The sequence below is a fragment of the Cygnus olor genome, chromosome 20 (genome assembly GCF_009769625.2).
Source record: "Cygnus olor isolate bCygOlo1 chromosome 20, bCygOlo1.pri.v2, whole genome shotgun sequence".
Taxonomy (NCBI): Eukaryota; Metazoa; Chordata; class Aves; order Anseriformes; family Anatidae; genus Cygnus; species Cygnus olor.
In genome coordinates, this window is record NC_049188.1 from 1,711,198 (window position 1) to 1,731,078 (window position 19,881).

A 19,881-nucleotide genomic window follows, 5' to 3' on the forward strand; every position below is an offset into this window, starting at 1 on the left:
CCCAGAGAAGTCACTCACGCACTAAAGGCAGAACAAAAGGCACAACCAAGTCTGAAACATGTTATGCAAATCTCTGACTCCACTAAAGTAACCGTCTGCATACTTGCTGCAATTTCAAAATACATATAGCCATATGATACCTATGTCACATTGCAAAAACGTATCCTGAAATTGCTTTACATTTAATTAGAGTACTGGCTTACAAAGTAAACTAAGAGAGAGCCCACGGAGTGGCTGTTACCATATAACTGCATCTTAAATAACTGCATCTCCTAAATAACCACAGCAGCCTGAAACAGCTCACAAACACTGCAGCTTGTGCAGGGCTAATCAAAAGACTATCCCTATGTTGTGGCACAAATGGAAATATTGAACTTTTTGAAGACAGATGCTCAGATCTTGCTGATGTGGCCATCTCTGCAGGCACCATCATTTGTAAAAAAATGCCTTTGCAAGCTCAGCCCAGCAAACATGAGACTCCCTGGGTTAGATTTCTCTCCTCCTGTGTTTTTTTCTTGCTGTTTTGTTCTGTTTTCTGTTTGTTTGTTTGTTTGTTTGTTCTTTCTTTCTTTCTTTTTTTTAAGTGGTGGAATATAGAGCTTGCGGTCTGCATAATGTTGATAGCACTTGAAACTGCCTTCTGTTCAACCTCAGGCCATCAGCGTGCATTGCAAGCTATTTTCTTCTCACTCGTAAGTCAATGCCTTTCAAGGATGACCCAGGGACCAACTCTTCCCTGATGTGAGTGCAAATCACTTGCCAAGTTTAGTTTCATTTTGACTGTGCCTACCAGGGAAGGGTCACTTACAGACTCCATCATTACTTTCCTTGTCTCAAAAGATTATAATTTGTCCATTGCAATTCACATCAGGATGCAATTTGGCAGGTAAGTTAGAAGTCTGAAGGCAATTATTTTTCTTCCTTTGGAGAAATGGATTATATTCATTCAGCTATTTTCAGTTATTTATTTTAGATGGAGCACAAGGTTAAAAAAAAAAAAAGGAAAAGAAAAACAAGGTGGGTTTAGACTTTATGATAGCACTGACTTACTGTGTTTTGACACCGTAGCAGGGTTGATTATACTAATACATGCAACCCATGCAGCTAATCCTGTCCAAGAGGAACGGCCTGTACCAGAAATGTCTCAGCTCTTACAGTGAGGTATTAGTATGCCAGTGAAAATAACCCTCATTATAAATCCTTAGGATTCATCCCCCAAAATTTCTACTTACAGCTATTATTAGCAAGTGTAAATCACCTCATTTATAACTGCTGAAATTCCTTCCTTTGAATCTGACGAGTGATATGCTGCTCTCAGCTTACTAGGACATATTTCTTTATACTACTGATTTTCCTTAGAAACGCTGCCAAAAATCAGGTTTAAACTACAGTCATATTCTTACAGCAGCGGAAGCGACAGCGGCCGTCCTGCCCAGCCCCATTCCTCAGCTCTTTCACGTGGCCCAGCCCCTCCGTGCAGTGCGACAGCGGTGTTCACACTGGCAGCCAGCCTCTTGCACGAGATGTTATCCGGACACGGGAAAATAAATGAGGTTAAGGTCCAGATCTAAGCAATAACCTGGACAAAAGAGAAAGCTTACATATGAATGAGTGACTTTTGTCCACCAAACTCTTTTTATGGTGTTAAGGAACTTGTTCGGAGGTCGAGACAGTTTTGCAGTTTGATTTCTCCAGACCGTGTTATAATTCCTGGTCTTTTCATTATTATCTTCCTACCCTATCAAACATGCTTTCCCCACGGCTGAAATAATAATGACCAGAAGCCTTCCTGTTCGTCATCCAGAACCCCCACGTCCTTCTCTGCAGGGTTGCTCTCACTAAGTTCTTCTCCCAGCCTATACTCCTGTCTGGGATTGCCCCTACCCAGGTGCAGCACCCTGCATTTAGACCTGTTGAACCTCATTAGGTTCATGTGGGCCCACTTCTCCAGCTTGTCCAGATCCCTGTGGATGGCATCCCTTCCTTCTGCTGTATCAACTGCACCACTCAGCTTGGTGTCATCTGCAAACTTGCTCAGGGTGCACTCAATCCCACTGTCTGTGTCATTGATAAAGATTAAACAGCACCGGTCCCCGGACAGACCCCTGAGGGACACTGCTTGTCAACACCCTCCAGCCCGACAGAGCCATTGACCACCGCTCTCTGGGTGTGACCTCCAAGCCAATTCCTCATCCACTGAATGGCCCACCCACCAAATCCATCTCTCTCCAACTTGGAGACCAGGATGTCATGTGGGACCGGGTCAAAGGTCTTACAGAAGTCCAGGCAGATGACATCGGTCAGTCTTCCTTCGTCAACTGATGCAGTCACATCTGTCTGCAGCTCGCAGTGCAGACCCAGCCAGGCTCCCTGGGTCACCATTTCCTTCCTATCCATCAGTAAACACGTTTCCCAGTTTATTCTCATTTTAAAAGGCAAATTATAAGTAAGAAGTTGTTCCAGAACCAATATTTATCAGGCTAAGTGATTACTTGTTTCAACAGTTAAAAATAAGATGCATTAAGTTTTATGTTAGATAATTAAAGAAATGAAAAAGTTACACATGAACTACCTGGCGGCCACAGCCATGAGCCCAAGCATACAAATGTGCAAAGCTTCCCCTGGATCACCTTCAGTGAGCCTTATCTTAGAATAACTTGCCAGATCCAACCTGTTTTGAAAAATGAATTTTAGGAAACTGAGATTTTTTGCAGACCTTTTCAGGCACAGCGCCCTGTAAAAAAGCCAGCATGATTTCTCTGACATTCCAGTGGAAGACTAAGTTTTATCAGAGACTATAAAGATTTAAAGTCCCAATATAATCTCACCTCCGGGTTACTGGGCCCACTTCCCTTATCAATTAACCTGTCAGTCGACAGTCGGGTCTAATTAGTTAAATCCTTTTTTAATGAAAAGAATTTGCCTTGAGCAAAGTCTGTCAGCTCCAGAACCATTTTACAATCGGGAGCATGTCTCAGCAAAACCCATTAAATACCTGCGGAGACCCGAACACCAGCAGAAAGCTAAACGTCTCCTCTGCTTCTGCAGAGACGTACACATTATTTGTTCACGTTCGCCTCCCACTGCAACAGGAGGCTCCTGCCACCTTGCTGTACAAAAAATCTGTGGTTGCTTTTGGCTCTCATGCCCCTTTGTTTCAACTGCTTGAGAAGGGTAAGTTTGTACAGCGGTAATGCGGCTGTGCATACGTCGCTGGGGAGAAAACATCTTTTCTGGGGAATATTCAGCCTGCCAACATGAGAGAGTCACACCACACGCCTCCCACGCATGCAGGCAGTTGCCCAGTGTTAACCACAGCACTGGCTGTAAGGCCGAGCAGCTCTGGCACCCAAAGCCAGCCTCAGTGTGTGGACCCTTTGCAGGAGCCCCAGTGTCCCGCCAGCGCCGCGCGTGCTCGTCAGGCAGGAGGGGATGGGATGGGACGGGACAGGAGGGAAGCTTTTCCCAAAGCACCCTGCAGATGCACCCAGTTAGAAAAACATGTACTAATTCCTACGCTAATGATCCCATTACTCCTCTTGACTTCAAAGGGCTTCGGATCACATTTGTAATCTTTTGCAAGTGTTAGCAAACACAATTACAAGTTTTACGCTACAGGTTTCAACAAATTCCCCTTGCCATCAACACAGCAATGTACTTAAAAATAGACGTAATGAGCCGCCTTGGATCTGCATAAATGCCCTGTGGAGTTCATTAATGATTTCATTTTTGGCAAGATACCACGCCAAACGATGGAGCATTATTAAAAACATACATAGATATATGCATTTGAAACTGCATTCCTGCAAATGTATAGGAGAGAAATGGTGCTCTGTAATTTTGGTTTGTCTTTTAAGTCAAATGTTTTTAATAGCTTGTAACTGTAAAACCTTTTGTCCTGAAAACTAACCGCTGCTGTCCAAGTAATGCCTGGATCCACATTTCCTTCATGTGAGAAAATGGGATCTGAAATGTTACCAGGGGACTTAACTCTCAGCCTGTCTCCACCTCCACAAATCCACATAAGCTCATTTCAACCATGTTACTCAAAATTACACAAGTGAAGCTGAAAGCACACTTCTTTCCCAAAATACCAGCTTTTCTGCCTGTGTCACACCCAGACCATCTGCCATCCTGTTATTTGTATGAAGGGACTAGAGCAGTGGTGCTCTTTGTACAGCATTAATTAAAAAAGTAATTTCAGAACATTAAATCAGTGAGAGGTGGCATGGACACACAAGCCCATGAACACGCGGCTCTCAGGATTTAAAATCCGATAAGAACACATTGAAGCTGACTCAAATAAGCCACTGAAGCAAAAGCACGGCGTTCTCAGGAGGGCTTGTACTAGCTGAAGTTGGGCAAGGTTGTGCTGAGAAACCACGTGAACTGCATTAAACTGTGCTCTCTTGGTAATCTGTGGGCCAAAAATCCCCCAAAACTCTTACTCAAGGAGCACTTGGCCCAGCACTGAAGAATTTTCCATATAGTTTGATGGTGATTATTTATCCACACTGTTCCTTGAATACTTCCAAGTATCTTGGTTGTTCTTCAGTCTCAGCTGTTCTTATCTACGTATTTTGCATCAAAAAGCTGCAGAACGTCTCCCACACAAATCCACTTCTGTGGACTTTCTCGTCCCATACTTCATCTTCTCCAGCTCACATGCATGATAAACTGCATTTCCTGAGTTATTCTCTTGTGCTGCTTCTAGTTTTAAAATTTTATACTTAAATTTAAGCGTCTCCAGTCCTGTTCCTGTACAATCCTAATCTTCAGAGTATGACATGAATTATTACTCTGTAAAGCTCCCATTTAGCACACTGCTCACTACTGAATAAAATCAGAGGAATGTTCCTGTTTACAAGGCAAGGTTCGGCATGTTACACCACCAAACAGCCTTCGGTGAACTTGCTTCTGGGCTGGGTTTTGCTGTGATGAATACAAAGCCCTAATACAACACGTCAAAAAGTACGCGATGTCTACATCTCACATGTACTCCTCGGGGGAAAAGGTAAATAGAGTATAAGCAAGTTCTTTCTTTTTCAGAAAAGTCTGAGCTGCCAGAGATCTAGTGAAATCATTTACCTTCTGCCGGTCACGGCAAGTTATCTGCATGCTTTTTATATATTAAAAACATAGCCTAACAGAACATACTCACTCTATCTACAAAGAACAAAGTTTAAGTTGCAGAGAGAGAATGTAGGTACAGCGATAAACTATCAATTATAAGCAGCAATCATTTTTCCACAGTAAGCCAAAGGAAAGCAAACAAAACCTACATTTCCAAAGAAAACTGCTAAAATCTGTTTATCATTCTTCTGAAGAATCAGCTCAAAGATTGAATCACATTCTTTGCCTTTTATTTGTTTTCATTTGCAAATAATTTATCTCACTATATATGTACTAGAATAAACAACACAGGCATGGTATTTATGAAAGCAAACTTTTACCTACAAATTAGATGGATCGTTTTAGGCTTTGAAGTTTACTTAGCTCTCTGACTGGAAGGGTTTTTTGCCACTCCTGCTTTTAACAGCTAGCAGCCAAAGAACCATAAAATGTTGCAGAAAAATGCTACAGATTCTTTGCCAAAACAGCAAACTTTCCCTGCGTTAGCATCTTTATGAACAACTTTCGGTAGCACTGCACCGCTCCTTATTCCTCTGCCTCACTGTTTGCTAACATTGACTATGCCTGAAAAGCAAGCACGGGGACTTCATCGGGAAAATCCTAATCCCATGCTAGGCTGCCGGTATGACCTGCGTGCATGTGCACCTGCATTTATGTGGCTGAAACTCATGATTTGTATGCACACAGACGGTAGCATTAGTGTTAAGAAAAGGAGCAATCCCATGAAATTTTAAGTTACGGCACCTGTCACACACTTCTTAACATATCCACTCTATTTTATCACATACACTAAGTCGCACAAGATTAGTAATATAACATACTAAACGCTAAAGGCCCCCGGTGTGCTTTACTGCGTGCAGCTGCACCACTACTGATACAGGGGAGCACAAAGCTGTAGCAGCCTCTGAAAATTTGGGGTTTGCCAAGACGACAAACAGGGCGATTTAGGGCCTGTGCTGCGAAGAGGTTGGGGATGCTCCAGGCTGGAAAGCCAGGGCACAATGCCTGGTGGCAGCACGGTGCCTGCTGCGGCAGCAAGACGTTCAGGGGGGCAAGGTACGATGACCAGCGGCGTCTGCCCTAGCAGGGAGCCCTTGCCTTTGGGGACCCCGATGCCGTCTGTTCCTGCACTGTCTGGATGCATCAAAGTGCTCCAAAGAAAGGCGCGTTCATCGCTTTTGTGTAAACTACCGGAGCAATAAAAACCATCATTAGAGACAATTTACTGGCTAATCTAATTTTTAAGTATGCACAGCCACTCGCAGCAATCAACTTTAAATTAATTATAAGATCAGATTAAAAGGGGAAGATGGATCATTTCCTGGCCCACCCGTAAGCCCTCTCGGATGACAGCACGTGCGTGCTTTTGCTTTTTCAAATTCTGTTGTTCAGCCTCTGTTCTAAGATGTCAGCCATTCACCTGCAGGAAAACGGCAGAGACTTGGCACGGCCTGCAGGAGAGACCCTCAGTGCAGTAACCACCAGGATGCTTCCAAAGCTGTCGTCCCTGTGTCCTGCCCAAGGGCTGGCTCTGACACGAGCCGGTCGGAGCGGTGGCTGCTGTCGTTCAGGGCTGGGCACACAGGGGTCTGTGTCAGCTGCGCTGTGCTTAGGGTCTGCTTCACCCAATTATTTGTTTGTCGTGTAGAGACCTGGGTATTGAGCAGATACTGTCAAGTTATTTTTGGCCCCCTGATGTACTGGCAAAACATAATGAGGCCTTTAGGTGAATAACTGTCTTGGCATCGAGGTGCTAAAACGATGTGCTGTTGAAAGGCTGGAGAGCAATTAGGTTCTTTGAATGAGATGAGATGCCGAGGACAGGGCATGTGAAGACAAAGAAAACCAGCTTAACTATCAAAGCGCCAAACCCTCCCCCCGAAGTTGTCAGCTACCTATTTAAGCAAGGTGTTAATCCACTACAAGCTGGATTGCCAACAAACTTAATTTTTTATTAATTCAGAAGATGTGCAGACTTGTCCCACTTGCACATATTACCCAGCCCTTTCCAGACAAGTGTAACAGCTTGCCAGATGATTATTATCATCCTTTAATTGTATTACAGCAATTCCCACAAGCCCCAGCCGTGGGCCTGTTTTCCACAGTGTAGGGGCTGTGCAAATGGGCCAAAAGATGGTCCAAAGACTTATTATATAAGAATAAAAGCCAGCATGTAGCTACAGGGAGCAGATGTGGAAGCAGACAGGGAAAATAAAGTCAATCAAGATCCATCACTGGAAGAGGAAGACTCACAACAGAGGTAAGACGTCACAGATCTGTTAAGAAGGAGGGCAGGACACAGATTCTTTCCCCCTGAGCTGTGGCTTTCACCTGCTGTTCATGTGGCTGTTCCAGCAAGCTGGATTCACACCCACCATGCCCACAAGCATGACTGACATCCCACAGGACTGGGCTCTGCAGAGGCAGCCTTTGGAAATAATGGTGTTGGTCATCACTACAAACACTTGAGGAAATATTTCACGCTTCTCTCACTGATCAAATTGTGTTTTATCAGCACAGGCTTTACATAGCATCCGGTCTGCATCATAGGACGGGCAGAAAGCGCTTGTTGATCTCACAGTGCTGGGCCATGATCCTTTAAAGAGGGTCACTGGAAGAAGAGAGTTATTTTTGTAAAATGTTTATGCAGATGCACGTACAGGAAAGCACTCTATAGGCAGACTGGCACTAATCCACCACTCGCAACAGAGGTGAGCGCTCTCATTTCTTCTCCTGCCAAGTGTACTTTGGGGACTATGCATCTAGAGAAACCACAGGGAAAACACAACAGCAGGTACTACGGGCCATTTTTAGGAAGGAAACCTGACAGTAGCATGGAGAAAGGCTGTAAGAAAAGTGACCTTTGCAACAATGAAACAAGCAACAATTTTCTAATTTTCCCCATAGAACCATTTGGTTTTGGTTCAGTCTCATAAATGCTCAAGGATGAGCTTCTGACCTGAAAGACAAGGATTTGCCTTGGAGTCTGAACCGAGTTGAAAGGAACCCATCCATTTGTGGCAATGGGCAGCGGATCTGGCCTCAGACGGCTTACGAAATCTGTATGTACAGAGTGTGCTGCCACGCGCAGCACCGTAGGCATGGTTACACGACTGGTGTCAGCATGAGTTAATCTGTCTAGCAGCCTACATGCAACTGCTTGTGTACTCTAAGGGTTGTTCACCTATTCTGCAATCAGACGTGACTGTTCAAATATGGACTGCATTTATAATGAGCCAGTTACTCAAGAACCACGGTCTTCAAAACATGCTATCCAGAGTGGTCTGCTTTAAGCATGCCTGATGTAATCTCAGGATTTCTTTTGGTGTGGTGAAAGAGGACACATATGGTGTTTCGTGATTGCTCGTATTGTTTCTGAGCATGCTCTCATCTCAGCTGGATGCGAGTGTTCAGAGAACCTGGTCAGCACTATGCTCCTCATTGCTCTTTTTGAAATACTAACAGCTTTTCATTTTTCCATCCACACAACAACTCTTTCCCAGATCCCAAAGAAAACGAAGGCTGTTTATTCATCCACCAACAATCCTCACCTCCAAATCAACACTCACTTGATTGGAGGGTAGAAACACAACACTGAACTTCTGGCAATGATTTAAGACCGAACTGAAGACCAAGATTGTTCCTCTGTCTTTCTTCACGAAGAAGTGAGGTGAGAACCCATGAGTTCATCCTATTTCTCCCAGTCAATTCAATAAGCCTTGTTCAGACCCCAGGAAGAGTGTCAAGAGTACCTGCAGTTGTTCAGGTACCTCATCTAGATGTGGTCAGATCCAAGGAGAAGAGAAAGAATTAAGAAGATCTTTCTAAAAGACATCAGAAACTCAGTATCCTTGTCCATCTAGCAAAGCTAGAAGTGTCTCACTGCCCTCCACAACCAAATAAACTGAGGATCACCTTGGGAGATCAATTCCCTTACTGACAACGTGCTCCTTGCACTACCCCAAAGCGCCAAGCAGAGCTGTTCAAGTTTCAAAGCAGCAGTGGAGTTGAGGTTGGAGATTTATAACGCTGTACCTGGCACAGCTTCTCGCCCCTCCTCTCAGAGACAGGTCGTACTAAAAAAACTAAAAAACTGCCAAAGTCAGGTTTTGATAATCATTTATCTCAGAAACACAAGCAATAAAACCCAGTTACTACCAGGGGACAGAACAAAATGGTGCCTTTGTTCTACCCAGCAAAATCGAATCCCAAACTGATTTGTGGCAAAGCAATGGAGACTGTAATGCCCACGCAGCAGTCACACCTGCTGAAATCTGCAGACGCAGTGCTCGTATGAACAGCCAACGATAAAAACCAGCAAACAGAAGTAAAACTGGGGGTTTTGCTCATCTGCAATTGATTTTTATAATGCTGTTTCTTTTAACAAATGCATTTTAAGTGCTTATGGGACTAACAACCTAGTAAATGAACTAAGTATTAATTTGTGGCTTTATTACTCAGCAGACCTATTTTCATAAAGCCATTTTTCTTAGGACACAGCTTGCTTTGCAGCAGCTGCTTCCTATTACAAGCCACTCAAATTACTTTGGCTCCAATTTTCAGAAGTGCCCACTAACTTGAAATATTTGGAAATGACACCAAATTGCTGCAGGAGCTCAGCAGCACTACGCCTCATCGCTCTCCCCAGCCCTCTAATGCTAACAAAAAATCAGTAAGCCATGAGCACCAGCGATGGCACGGGTCGCTCACTGTTCCCCTCATCATGGGCAAAGCGTTGACCCAGACAGCCCATGTCCTCCAAATCGACCTCACCTACTGACACCGCGACATTTTGCGGAAACCCACAAAGGAACCGCGGAGCACAGTGCTGACCCAGCCACAAGGTACCCACAGAGGGCTGGAGAAGGGGGCTTGGCTCATGCTCCAAATGCTGTGAATGACTCCTGGACAGCTCTGGGCAAGTGGGGTGACACAGGACTTGGGGAGTTCCTTTGGGCGTGAACAGGATTTAGGTAGAAGGCACGTGGCCCCAGAGAGGTATGGGCAAGCTGTGAGCGTGCCTGAACCCAGGATTTCATGCACCGGGGGAAATGCTGCTCAAGTAAACACAGGCGCTAGCAGTCAGGTGGGGTTTGAGTCCAGAGCTCTCAGACCTGGAAATTCTTCCTGGGTCCCACTTTGAATATATTAAGCTTAAAAAAAAAGTCTTCAAAAATATTTTTGGGTAAGTAAAAAGGGAAAAAAACTAAGCTCCTGCCTTACTCTCCTAGTATATGTAAGTCAAGGTCATTAACTCTTCTAAAAGGCACTTAAATCAAGTTTATCTACTCTTCCGTTTGCAACTTTTTAAGTATACATTTACGCTGGCTTTTTTAAACAGCTTGCTGGATGCTGCCTAACACCCTGTCAGAAACACACTCTCTCACTACTTGAAGCATTGCTCAGCATGCTCCTGGCAGCAATGCAGGCCAGTGCTAGTCAAATCTAGCCTGGAAAATAGTTCATGTTACACTAAATAATTTCATCAGCACGGAACGATCCCAGGGTGAAGCTGTGCTGTGGCCGGGCTGATCCAGCCTCCCTCCACTGCCTCTGCCCCCTCCTTCGCGCCAGGTCTGGCAGCAGCAAGCTGTAAAATCATCGCCCTTTTCTTGCAGCATTTGGTTTGCTGGTGAGGTGATGAACCCAGCTCACAGATTCCACCAAGCACCAGGGTGGCAGCAAGGTGGGGATGAGAGCAGGACCCCATGGGGACAGCAGCCAGTGGCAGGGGGTTGAGCCCCTCTGGGCAGCGTCCCCTCACTAACACAGGTGCATTTGGGTGAAATATTAAAAAAAAGAAGAAAATAAAAGTGATTCCTGGGTGGCTGAAAGTCTCCATGGTGTCACAGGACTTAATCCTGTGGCCTTCATCCAGAAAAGCACTTAAGTAAACTCTCAGTGTTAACAAGTGTTTAGGGTCAGTCATGCGACGAAGCAGGTTACTGAACTGAAGCCTACATGAGGACAAATTAGGGTCTGTTTGTTCTGCTGCATGGAAGTAATAATGGCCTCTTCCAGCCCTCTCTGGATCTGGAGAAACGGTGGTGTCTCTTTACAGCAAGGCCCTTCCTTTGCTTTTGGACCAACAAGTGCTGAGCCATGAAAAAGCTAAAAGTCACCAGTTTAAAGTATCATCCTTTGCAAGGTATTCATTGCTGCTGGAATGAACACAGTAGTTCTCACTTGGAAGCTTTATTTCAGTCTTTCTGCCTACTCAGACAAATATTATTGCACTTAAGTCACACATTTAAAGGTTTCTTCACATGCTCAGACTGTGTGTGTGTGTTTTTCTAAAAAGAAAAAAAAAAAGCCAGCTGAGACTTTGGAAAGCAAGGGAGAGATCTGCCTGTGGTTTTCCACATCTGTTCCCACACTCCGGAAAACAATGACTAATTCAAATAACTCCACTGACTTCTGTGGGCAGTCTGCATGATAAAATAATATCATATTTTGTGGGATCATTTTATATGGAAAAACATTTAAAGTATGTCAGCACTGTGATGAAGTTGAAAGGCGTTCTTGTTTGGGCGATGGTTAAAAATGGGAAGAAAAATGTCTGTTTGCTCTGATTTTTGAAGCAACTACGAAGACTTTTACATGAAAAAAATAAAAAGGAAAAAAAAGCACAATACATATAGCTGTCCCTGTGAAACTCCTACTGACATCCAGAGTGTCAAGACTGATACATAACTGTAGGATGTGAGATACTTTGCAGTGCATTTTTTTTTTTTAAATTAGCAGTAGTTGGACGTAAGACAGCCTGAGCAAAGAGTGCAAAATGGTGCCAAGCGAGGAGACAGCAGATCCTGCCGAAAAGCAGGCAGCAGAGGGGAACCGGTGGGCGAGTAGCACAGGGGGGTGTTTGGGAAGCCCGGGCACCCCTGCGTACGCCACACGCTGCATACTGGTCTACAGGTCTTCAACAGACCTTAAAAGAGAGGCTTGCACAGCTAGAGATAACCCATTTTTTTCTGGTGGTAAAATGAATTTATGGCCCATTCCTTCTTTTTCCTTCAAGCCCCATGAGCACACGGTGTGGCCTCTCCGGGCAGCCAGCGCCCCACTGCTGGGACAGCTCAACCCCTGCTGCCCACAGATGAAGCAAACCGCTTTGTGCGGTCTGCTAGCTGAGTCAAGCAAACAGCAGCGTTAAATGCATCGATAAATGAGACGGAGGAACCATTTAATGGTGCTTGGCGTTATCTGAACCCACACAGCCGTTGCGTAAGCGCGCTGGGTCCACGCCGCAGGTGCAGGCGGCAGCAGCCTGGCTGTGGGGACAGCTCTGCTGGGGCACACTCGCATCTAAACCCCACGTCAGCAGCCTCCGCCTCCGCTGAAAATGACATTGCAGTGCTTTTCCAATTGAAACGCAATGTATTTGATAAGATAACAAATGCCTGGCAAAGCACATTTAAGTTATGTATGGAAAAGAAGAGGAGGGGAAAAGTCTTGTATAAACAGCAAAACAATAGCTTTATCTAATCTCGGGCGACTTACTGCTGCTTGTCTGCGTGCGTGTGTTTTACTGACAAAATAAAATAAATTGAATCAGCTCACACACGATAACATGCTCTTTCCTACCTCATACTAATTGCTTGGCTAATTGATGTTTGTTGAACTTTCTCCATTTCATTGAGTGATTAGGTACAAAGCTAACAGTTGACATCTGTAGGCGCTTAACTGGCGTCTGTAATTACTGTTAATGTTAAATAATTGTTAGTTAATTGGAGTGGTAACTGACTGAATGGAATCCAGATTGTGAAGCAAAAAGAGACCTAGTTAAATAAACATACATTTTCAGAGAAAACAACGTTTTATTACAAGAGAGAGACTAACAGCAGGCCAGATATGGGAGGTCTGCAGGATGCTCCATTTATGAAATCTCATGCCAGGCTCCAGCCTGGACTCCACTCATCTGGAGGTATGTCAAGTCAAGATCCTTGTCAACAAACCACTCTTATCCTTAAGAATTTTTCCACCTTATTTTGAATTGATTACCACTGGTTATTTTGCAGCCCAGAGCTGATAAGCCTTTTTTTTTTTTTTTTTTTGAGAAAATCAAATATAGTTTAATCTGTAAAGCAAATACTTTCTCCAGAACAGACACAATTATGCATTAGTAAATATTGTCGTTTTGCTCACTGACACTGGAATCGTTTGACTTTGCTAAGACCAACAGCCTTAAGAGAACTTAGAGGAATACAATCAGCACCTGAGACCAAAGAGTACTTGATACAAGTTCAAGCGGACAAGGCTTCCCAGAACAATGCTGTCAACTGCCTCTTTCAGTTATTTTGGAAACACCCATGCCTGGCTCTGGCTCTTTTATGGTTTGGTTTTGCTTTGAATGATTAAATTCAAAATTATCAGCCTTGGAAGGCTCCTATGCTGTAAGACTGTAAGTTTTCAGATTTAAGAATCTAAAAGGTTTTCGAAGAGGCTACCTCTGACCTTACCATCTCTTTAGGCACATTACATTATCCAGGGAATTTTTCTTGCAGCTAAAATTGCTATTACCTCCCCCAGCACTGGGGGCCCTGCCTGACACCCATACCCCGGCCAAAAAAGCCCTCCAGCACGTAAAGCAGAGGGTATAAAAGGTGTTCTGATGGGCAGGAGCCACTTGTGCACAGGGGGTGCAGCCATAAGGGGAAGTTATGCAACAAATTCCTCGCTCAGATAAAGCCTTCATGACACAGAAATAACTGCCTTGCTCTTTTGTGCACTAGAACAAAGGACCGTCTCAAGACGTATTGACTTTTTTGTCTGCCTGACTTGGAAGTTATAGTGAAGTGATGCAACGTTTCTTCTAATCTAACTCGCTGGCACAAGAAACCTAAGGTCTTCAAAATAGGAGACTTTTTACAGAGCTCAGTCCCTTGTTAATGAGACACTGAACTTTCACATGGAAAATGCTGAAAAGTCATTTGAAACCCAAGAAACTGCATAACCGACAGATCCAAAGCCACCAGCAGTCTCCACTAGAAAGGCAAGGAGACACCGTTGTCAAGGCATCATTTTGGGAGGGCGAGCCCATCCCCACAGCCACAAAAAAGAAGCCTGCAGAACTGCCCCAGTGACTCAGCCGTCCCAGAGGTTCTGGCCGATGGGGGGTTCCTGCAGCCCTGACATTGCTCCACAGCCCTAACACCAACCTCGGAAGAAACACTTCAGCGAGCAGACGTAGCACGGAGGACCAAAGCACGCGGAGAACAGCCCGTCAAAAGCAAAGGTGAGAATACCCAGCATGCGACTTGGGCTGTTAGGAAGGTTCCTGCAGACTCCAGGGAAGTAGTCAGTCCTCTGGCAGTGCCCCTGCTCATCCTGCACACGTGCCGTCTGTGTGCTAGGAGATCCAGTTGTATTCAAGATGAGCCAGTGTGGGGCTGGCTTACTTAGAGCGAGCTCTCCTCTACAGCCAAGGATCCCCTGTGGATTGGATCAGCAAGGAGAAGCACTTGCCAGCTTGAGCTCCCGACTTGTTTACAGAAACAGATGTTGTAGAGGATCCTCAAGAAATGATTAACCAAAGACGAGGGGAGAAAAAACCATATGCCTGTTTTTCCAGGGAAGGATCTTCCTGTAGAGCCACCTAAAAAGCCAGGGCTTGATCTGACTGGTATTTCAGCCACCAGTGAGGACTAGTAACCCAGACGCCTTGATCTACCTCCAGCTGAGAGTATAAATATTTCCCTGACAGCTGGTGGTGCCACAAAGCAGAAGGATTCATAAAGTTTACATGAACATCCTGTAAACAATTTGAACATAAAAAGCTGTAACAGCCCAATTGTGTTTCTGATCAAAGGCAAACTTCAATATACAGCACAAATGAAACTTCATCACTTTGGGACTCATTTCTCCCTCCAGGAAAAGCTGTTTTCCAAGGGTACGTAGGAGGGAGTTAACATAAATTAAATACACAGCAGTAGTAGGAGCTGCCTGCTTTGCATCTTCAGATGTGTCTATTTAAATTATTAAAAGATAATGGAATTTAATTATGCTGGAAAGTCATGTTACAAAAATTCATGAACAGAAACCTGTATTTTGGCCAGGATTAATGGTGTTAAGGTTGACGCTCTGATGTAAGTAGAAGTCATGTTCTTTTGCAGACTCCATGACTATAAGCAGCAATCCTGAACTGGAAAGCACAGCTTGCACAAGTAGGGGACAAAGGGGGTGCTGCAGACGGGCAAGGCACTTCTCTTCCATTCCTCCTCCACGGAGAGATTGTAGGTGCTCACCTCCCAACACAGACACCCAGATTTCAACAGCAATCATTTTCCTAGGTAATTTTAAGCTTTGCAACATAAATTCCTGCCCAAATGATGGAGCCCAGGGCTCTGGTACATGACAAGGGACTACTCATTTCAGCAGCAGCCACAGCAATTCCTGCCCTGGGGAATGCGCCACATTCCTCCCAAATCCCCAGCCCTGCTGCAGACGTGGCACAGGGCTGGGGACCTCAGGGAGCAGTGGCGGCAAAGAGCTGACATGGGAACCCCACGGCCCTCTCAAACACGGCATCGCTCTGCTGTGACTCATACCCCAGCCCCAAGGGGCCCTAACATCCATGGGGCACTCCCCAAAACTCACAGGACTCATCTTCCCCTTGAGCTCTAAGGGCAACCAGCTCCTAAATGGATGCTGGGAGACTTCTCTTTGATGGGTTTATTCCCCCCCTTCAAGGAAGGCTTAGCGGGGGGAAATTTCCACTTCGTCCTAGATTTTTTAATTTTTACTATTTGTGAGGAAAGGGCTGGTTCACATTACACATCCCTACTAATCGCGTACACCTTGAGCTTGATCTCATCATTAGCCCTGAAGTCCACAAGCAAATGACAGAAACCTAAAACACTTTAGGATTTTTACCTGCTCTGTGAATACATTACTTATGTAATTTTCTGCTACCTCAGCTGTAAGGAATTCTGCAAAAACAGAAGTGGCAAGACATGAAGTATGTGTGAAACACAGGTAGCCGAGGGACGTCGGAGAGGCCTGACCCTGGACGTGGAGGGATGCACACTTGTCAGTGTGCTGAGCCCTCCCAGCCTGGTCTCTCAGTCAGGAGCTTTGAAGGTTTCATCATGATTTACCCAATGCAGACGAGACCTTTCTTACAAGTGATTTTTATTGCTTTTGGCAAAAGCAGCCACGGACAACACAGGGGAAGAACTGGCTTTGAAGCAAACAGACTGAATTGCAAGGAGAGAACTTGAACTTGGAATATATCAAACTGACAGCACCCGGGCAGTCGTCAGCCGTCTCCAGGGCAGACACTCGGAGAAGGCAAGAGCCTTGCAACAACCGCGGCCACAGCGAGAGCCCCTGCACCTGGCTGCAAGCAATTATTGACATTATCCCCAAACAGGGGATCTTTCTGAGGCTCTTTTCCTGATATTTAGTGGTCTGAATGCTAATCCTTTTAACAAAACTGTCCCTGATGCTTTTTCCGCCCTCTTTCCCCTTAATCTCTTTCTCCCAGTGGAGGAAAAAAAAAATAAAAAAAATACCAGTCAGCCTAGTTTGGCCGCACCTGGATTTGCATTGATTCTCCCCTTGTCATTCATGTTACCAACAGGAATTAGCATATGGCTTTAAGGGGAAACTCAGGAGGAGAAAAGAAAGACGCCATTTTGATGGAAATAAGGGGCAAAGGAATAATCTACCATCAACTAAAAAGCTTATTTGTGTATGGTTTCCCAAGCAAAGCTTAGAAAAGCCTATGTTGATTTTAGGCTACACAAAGAAACCCTAATCCTTTCAAGGAAACTAAATCACCAAAAGAAAGTACCGCAGAAGAAAAGGCTCCCTGTCAAGCATGGGTATTCACAACCAAATAGATGCCACGAATCAACCTCTGTAAGTAAACACAAATAAGAATGTGGAAAACGTGCTGGGTTCGAAAAAGAAAATGGGAGGAAAAGGAAGAGGGGCCTGCTCCTGCTCCCTCAGCCTGCAGGAGCCCCGGCCCTAGGCCCTGCCTGCAGGCCGCATCCAGTCCTTGGCCATGGCTACTCCAACCCCATGGTGGATTTTTACAGTGAATTTGCAAAATTAAGACACAGTCACATGTACGACGGAGTCACTCAAACACAAAACTCTTCCATTTTTAAATTCTTTTTGGCTGTGACCCCTGCCTGTGGAGGGGTTGGGTGGCAACCTGTAAATTCATTTAAACCAAATGGATCTATCAGATTGCCAAGTGAGATAACCTAGTTAGACCACCGAGACCATCCATCCGAATGGTACTTCCAAATGATGCTATTACATGAAAAAGAAGAATATGGATCCATAATGCAATTAAATATAAGTATTATTCAATATGCAGCAGAAGACCTCAAAAGTGATGGTGTATCAGCGTGGGAATCCCAAACGTATCGGGGTCACATAGCTGTCCCCACTTAAACTACTTCATGGAATTAAAACACACAAAACAACACCAGAATGACCCACTGGAGTAATAAACCCAAGTCCTGGCCTGGTGGGGAACACCCAGGGCAACACTAAGCAAATCCACACGTGGCCGACAAGAGAAACCTAAATACCAAATTAATCTGTGTCTTCTAACGCAGACTTATTCAAGTGTTCCAAAACCCTGGTAAGTTAAAACACTGTGGGTTTACAGCTAGAAGCACACCCTATTCCTATTACTAGGCAGTTACACACTGCCATTACGAAGTAGGAAAGTGGGGTGAAAAGCAGAGGAACAGCTGACACATTTTAAAGGCTTTGAATTATACTCATTGGCGTAACTCTTGTCTGGAGCTGCTCCCTCAGCCCTCCTCACAAAAACAATGCAATAAATACATGAATAAATAAATAAATACATCCCCACAGCCGACAGTCTTTCTAATAACGCTGCTTCAGGACAAGCTCTGCACAGAAGCTCACTGGCACTGATTTAGGGTAAGTTTTCCGTTAATGTACTGTTATATCATTAGCCACTCTCTCTTTAGATTGCTGTTTGGAGGAAATTAATGGGATACTGAATATTTAAATGTGGCCCTCTATATCATTTATTAACTCTACAGAAAGCACACAGCACAGCAAGCCATGGTTTATGACTATTATCCTGTGAATACTAAACGTTGGCTGGTTATTACTGTCAGCAGTGCAAATTGGCTATTCATAATTCCATGTCTATCATGTAGCTGATGAGTAACAATCAAGTTAAAACATTTTGAAAACTCTTACAGTTATTTAAATGAGCTTAAATTAAAGCCATTTGTAAAATAAACTATTCCCTAATATTGTTATTTAAATTAATTCTGACCTGGCAGGCACTGCATTATTTAAAGCCTTTATTTTATATTGCTTAAGCAAAGCAATTACCAAGCATACAGAACATGTCTGAAACCAAGAGAAACATAGAAAGCACTAACAAGCTGATTGCGACATTTCTGCAAGACAAGTTACATTTCATCTCCCATTGAAATTGCCATGAAAAGAAATGTATGGAGAAAAAATATGTTTGTGATGTGAATTGCAGTCTTACCTTTATTTGTAACAGCGTTGAACAGTTTTTCAGAGCTGGCATCAGATGCCTGAAAGACCAATAAAAAAAGAAGTTACATTTTCTGCAAGTGATACATTTCAAAAGGTACGCACTATATTTACACGCACACATATGTATACATATTTTAGAGAAACAAATCAGGTGACAAAACCAAGTGAGGTAACAGAAGCTGCACCCTCAGAGGAAAACGTCCATAAGGTGGTGCTATTTGGCTGTGCTTCACCACCCTGCAGTGCAGATATTTATTTGGAAAGACTCTATTTAATAAAGAAAGAAATTATTTTTATTCGACGTATTAGCTGCACACAAACTGTATTTTTGTACTGTAATTATCCACTACGTTCTGACATCAATTTTGCAACTGAGAAGAGCTACAATTTTGAGTCATACAACCCAGTTTCAGGAATTTGCAGAATTGCGGGTTTCTAAATTACATTTTTAGGTATTTTTGGAGACCCCTACTGTGCCAACCATTTGATTTTTAGTATTTTTAAAGCAGTGATGATAATTTAGGTTATTAATTTTGTAACTTTCTGCTATATACTCTTTGAAAAAGAAAGCCACTGTTAGCATTAAGTATAGTTTATATTTCCACACAGGATTTGTCTCCGTCAGAATAATTGATTCTTGACACCACGCTCTGTACAAACTCATAATCCATTTTATTTTTCATCAAGGCATCCTTATCTATGGGAGGTTTTTCCTCCTAATACTGCATTAGTTCCTTATCTACTCCTGTGGTTTGTATGCAAGAATTACAGTTCATCTTTCTACCTATTATTTAAAAGCCATATTTTAGATTTCACACAAAAACACTGAGCTCCCCTTTTCAAAAGCTGTAACGGCAAGAAACCAGACTAGGGAAGGTAACACTGCAAATGCTGATTTTACAAACTCCCTGATTCCAAAAGCAGAAAGCATTAAGTTTATGCATCTGTGTACAGATGTGTATGCGGCACACACTCATAAATACACATGCGTACACACAAACACACACCTAAAGCTTAAACTTATTGCATCTTCGTACTCACAAAATGCACAGAGCTGTTCAATTGTGAACTATATCTTGGCTACAGCCCCATTTAGAGAAAGTCTCCTTTTTGAAAAGGCACAGAAAGAAATGTGCTCAGTAACAAAATATTGCAAACAGGGAAAAAATTGCAACATTGAGGAAGATTTTAGTCTTCCAATAGAAACTGTTCTCTCACTGGTTCCAGAAAAATAAT

The 19,881-nt window shown here is 43.8% G+C and overlaps 1 protein-coding gene across 11 annotated transcripts in view; it reads right to left on the minus strand.

Moving 5' to 3' along the window:
- The window catches only part of AUTS2 (activator of transcription and developmental regulator AUTS2), a 763,430-nt gene that overhangs the window by 54,477 nt on the left and 689,072 nt on the right, over positions 1-19,881 (minus strand). For all 11 annotated transcript variants that reach the window (XM_040532678.1, XM_040532674.1, XM_040532679.1 and 8 more), the window contains one exon: positions 18,635-18,683. In XM_040532678.1, the coding sequence (XP_040388612.1) occupies positions 18,635-18,683 (49 nt within the window). The remainder of the gene's footprint in view (positions 1-18,634; positions 18,684-19,881) is intronic.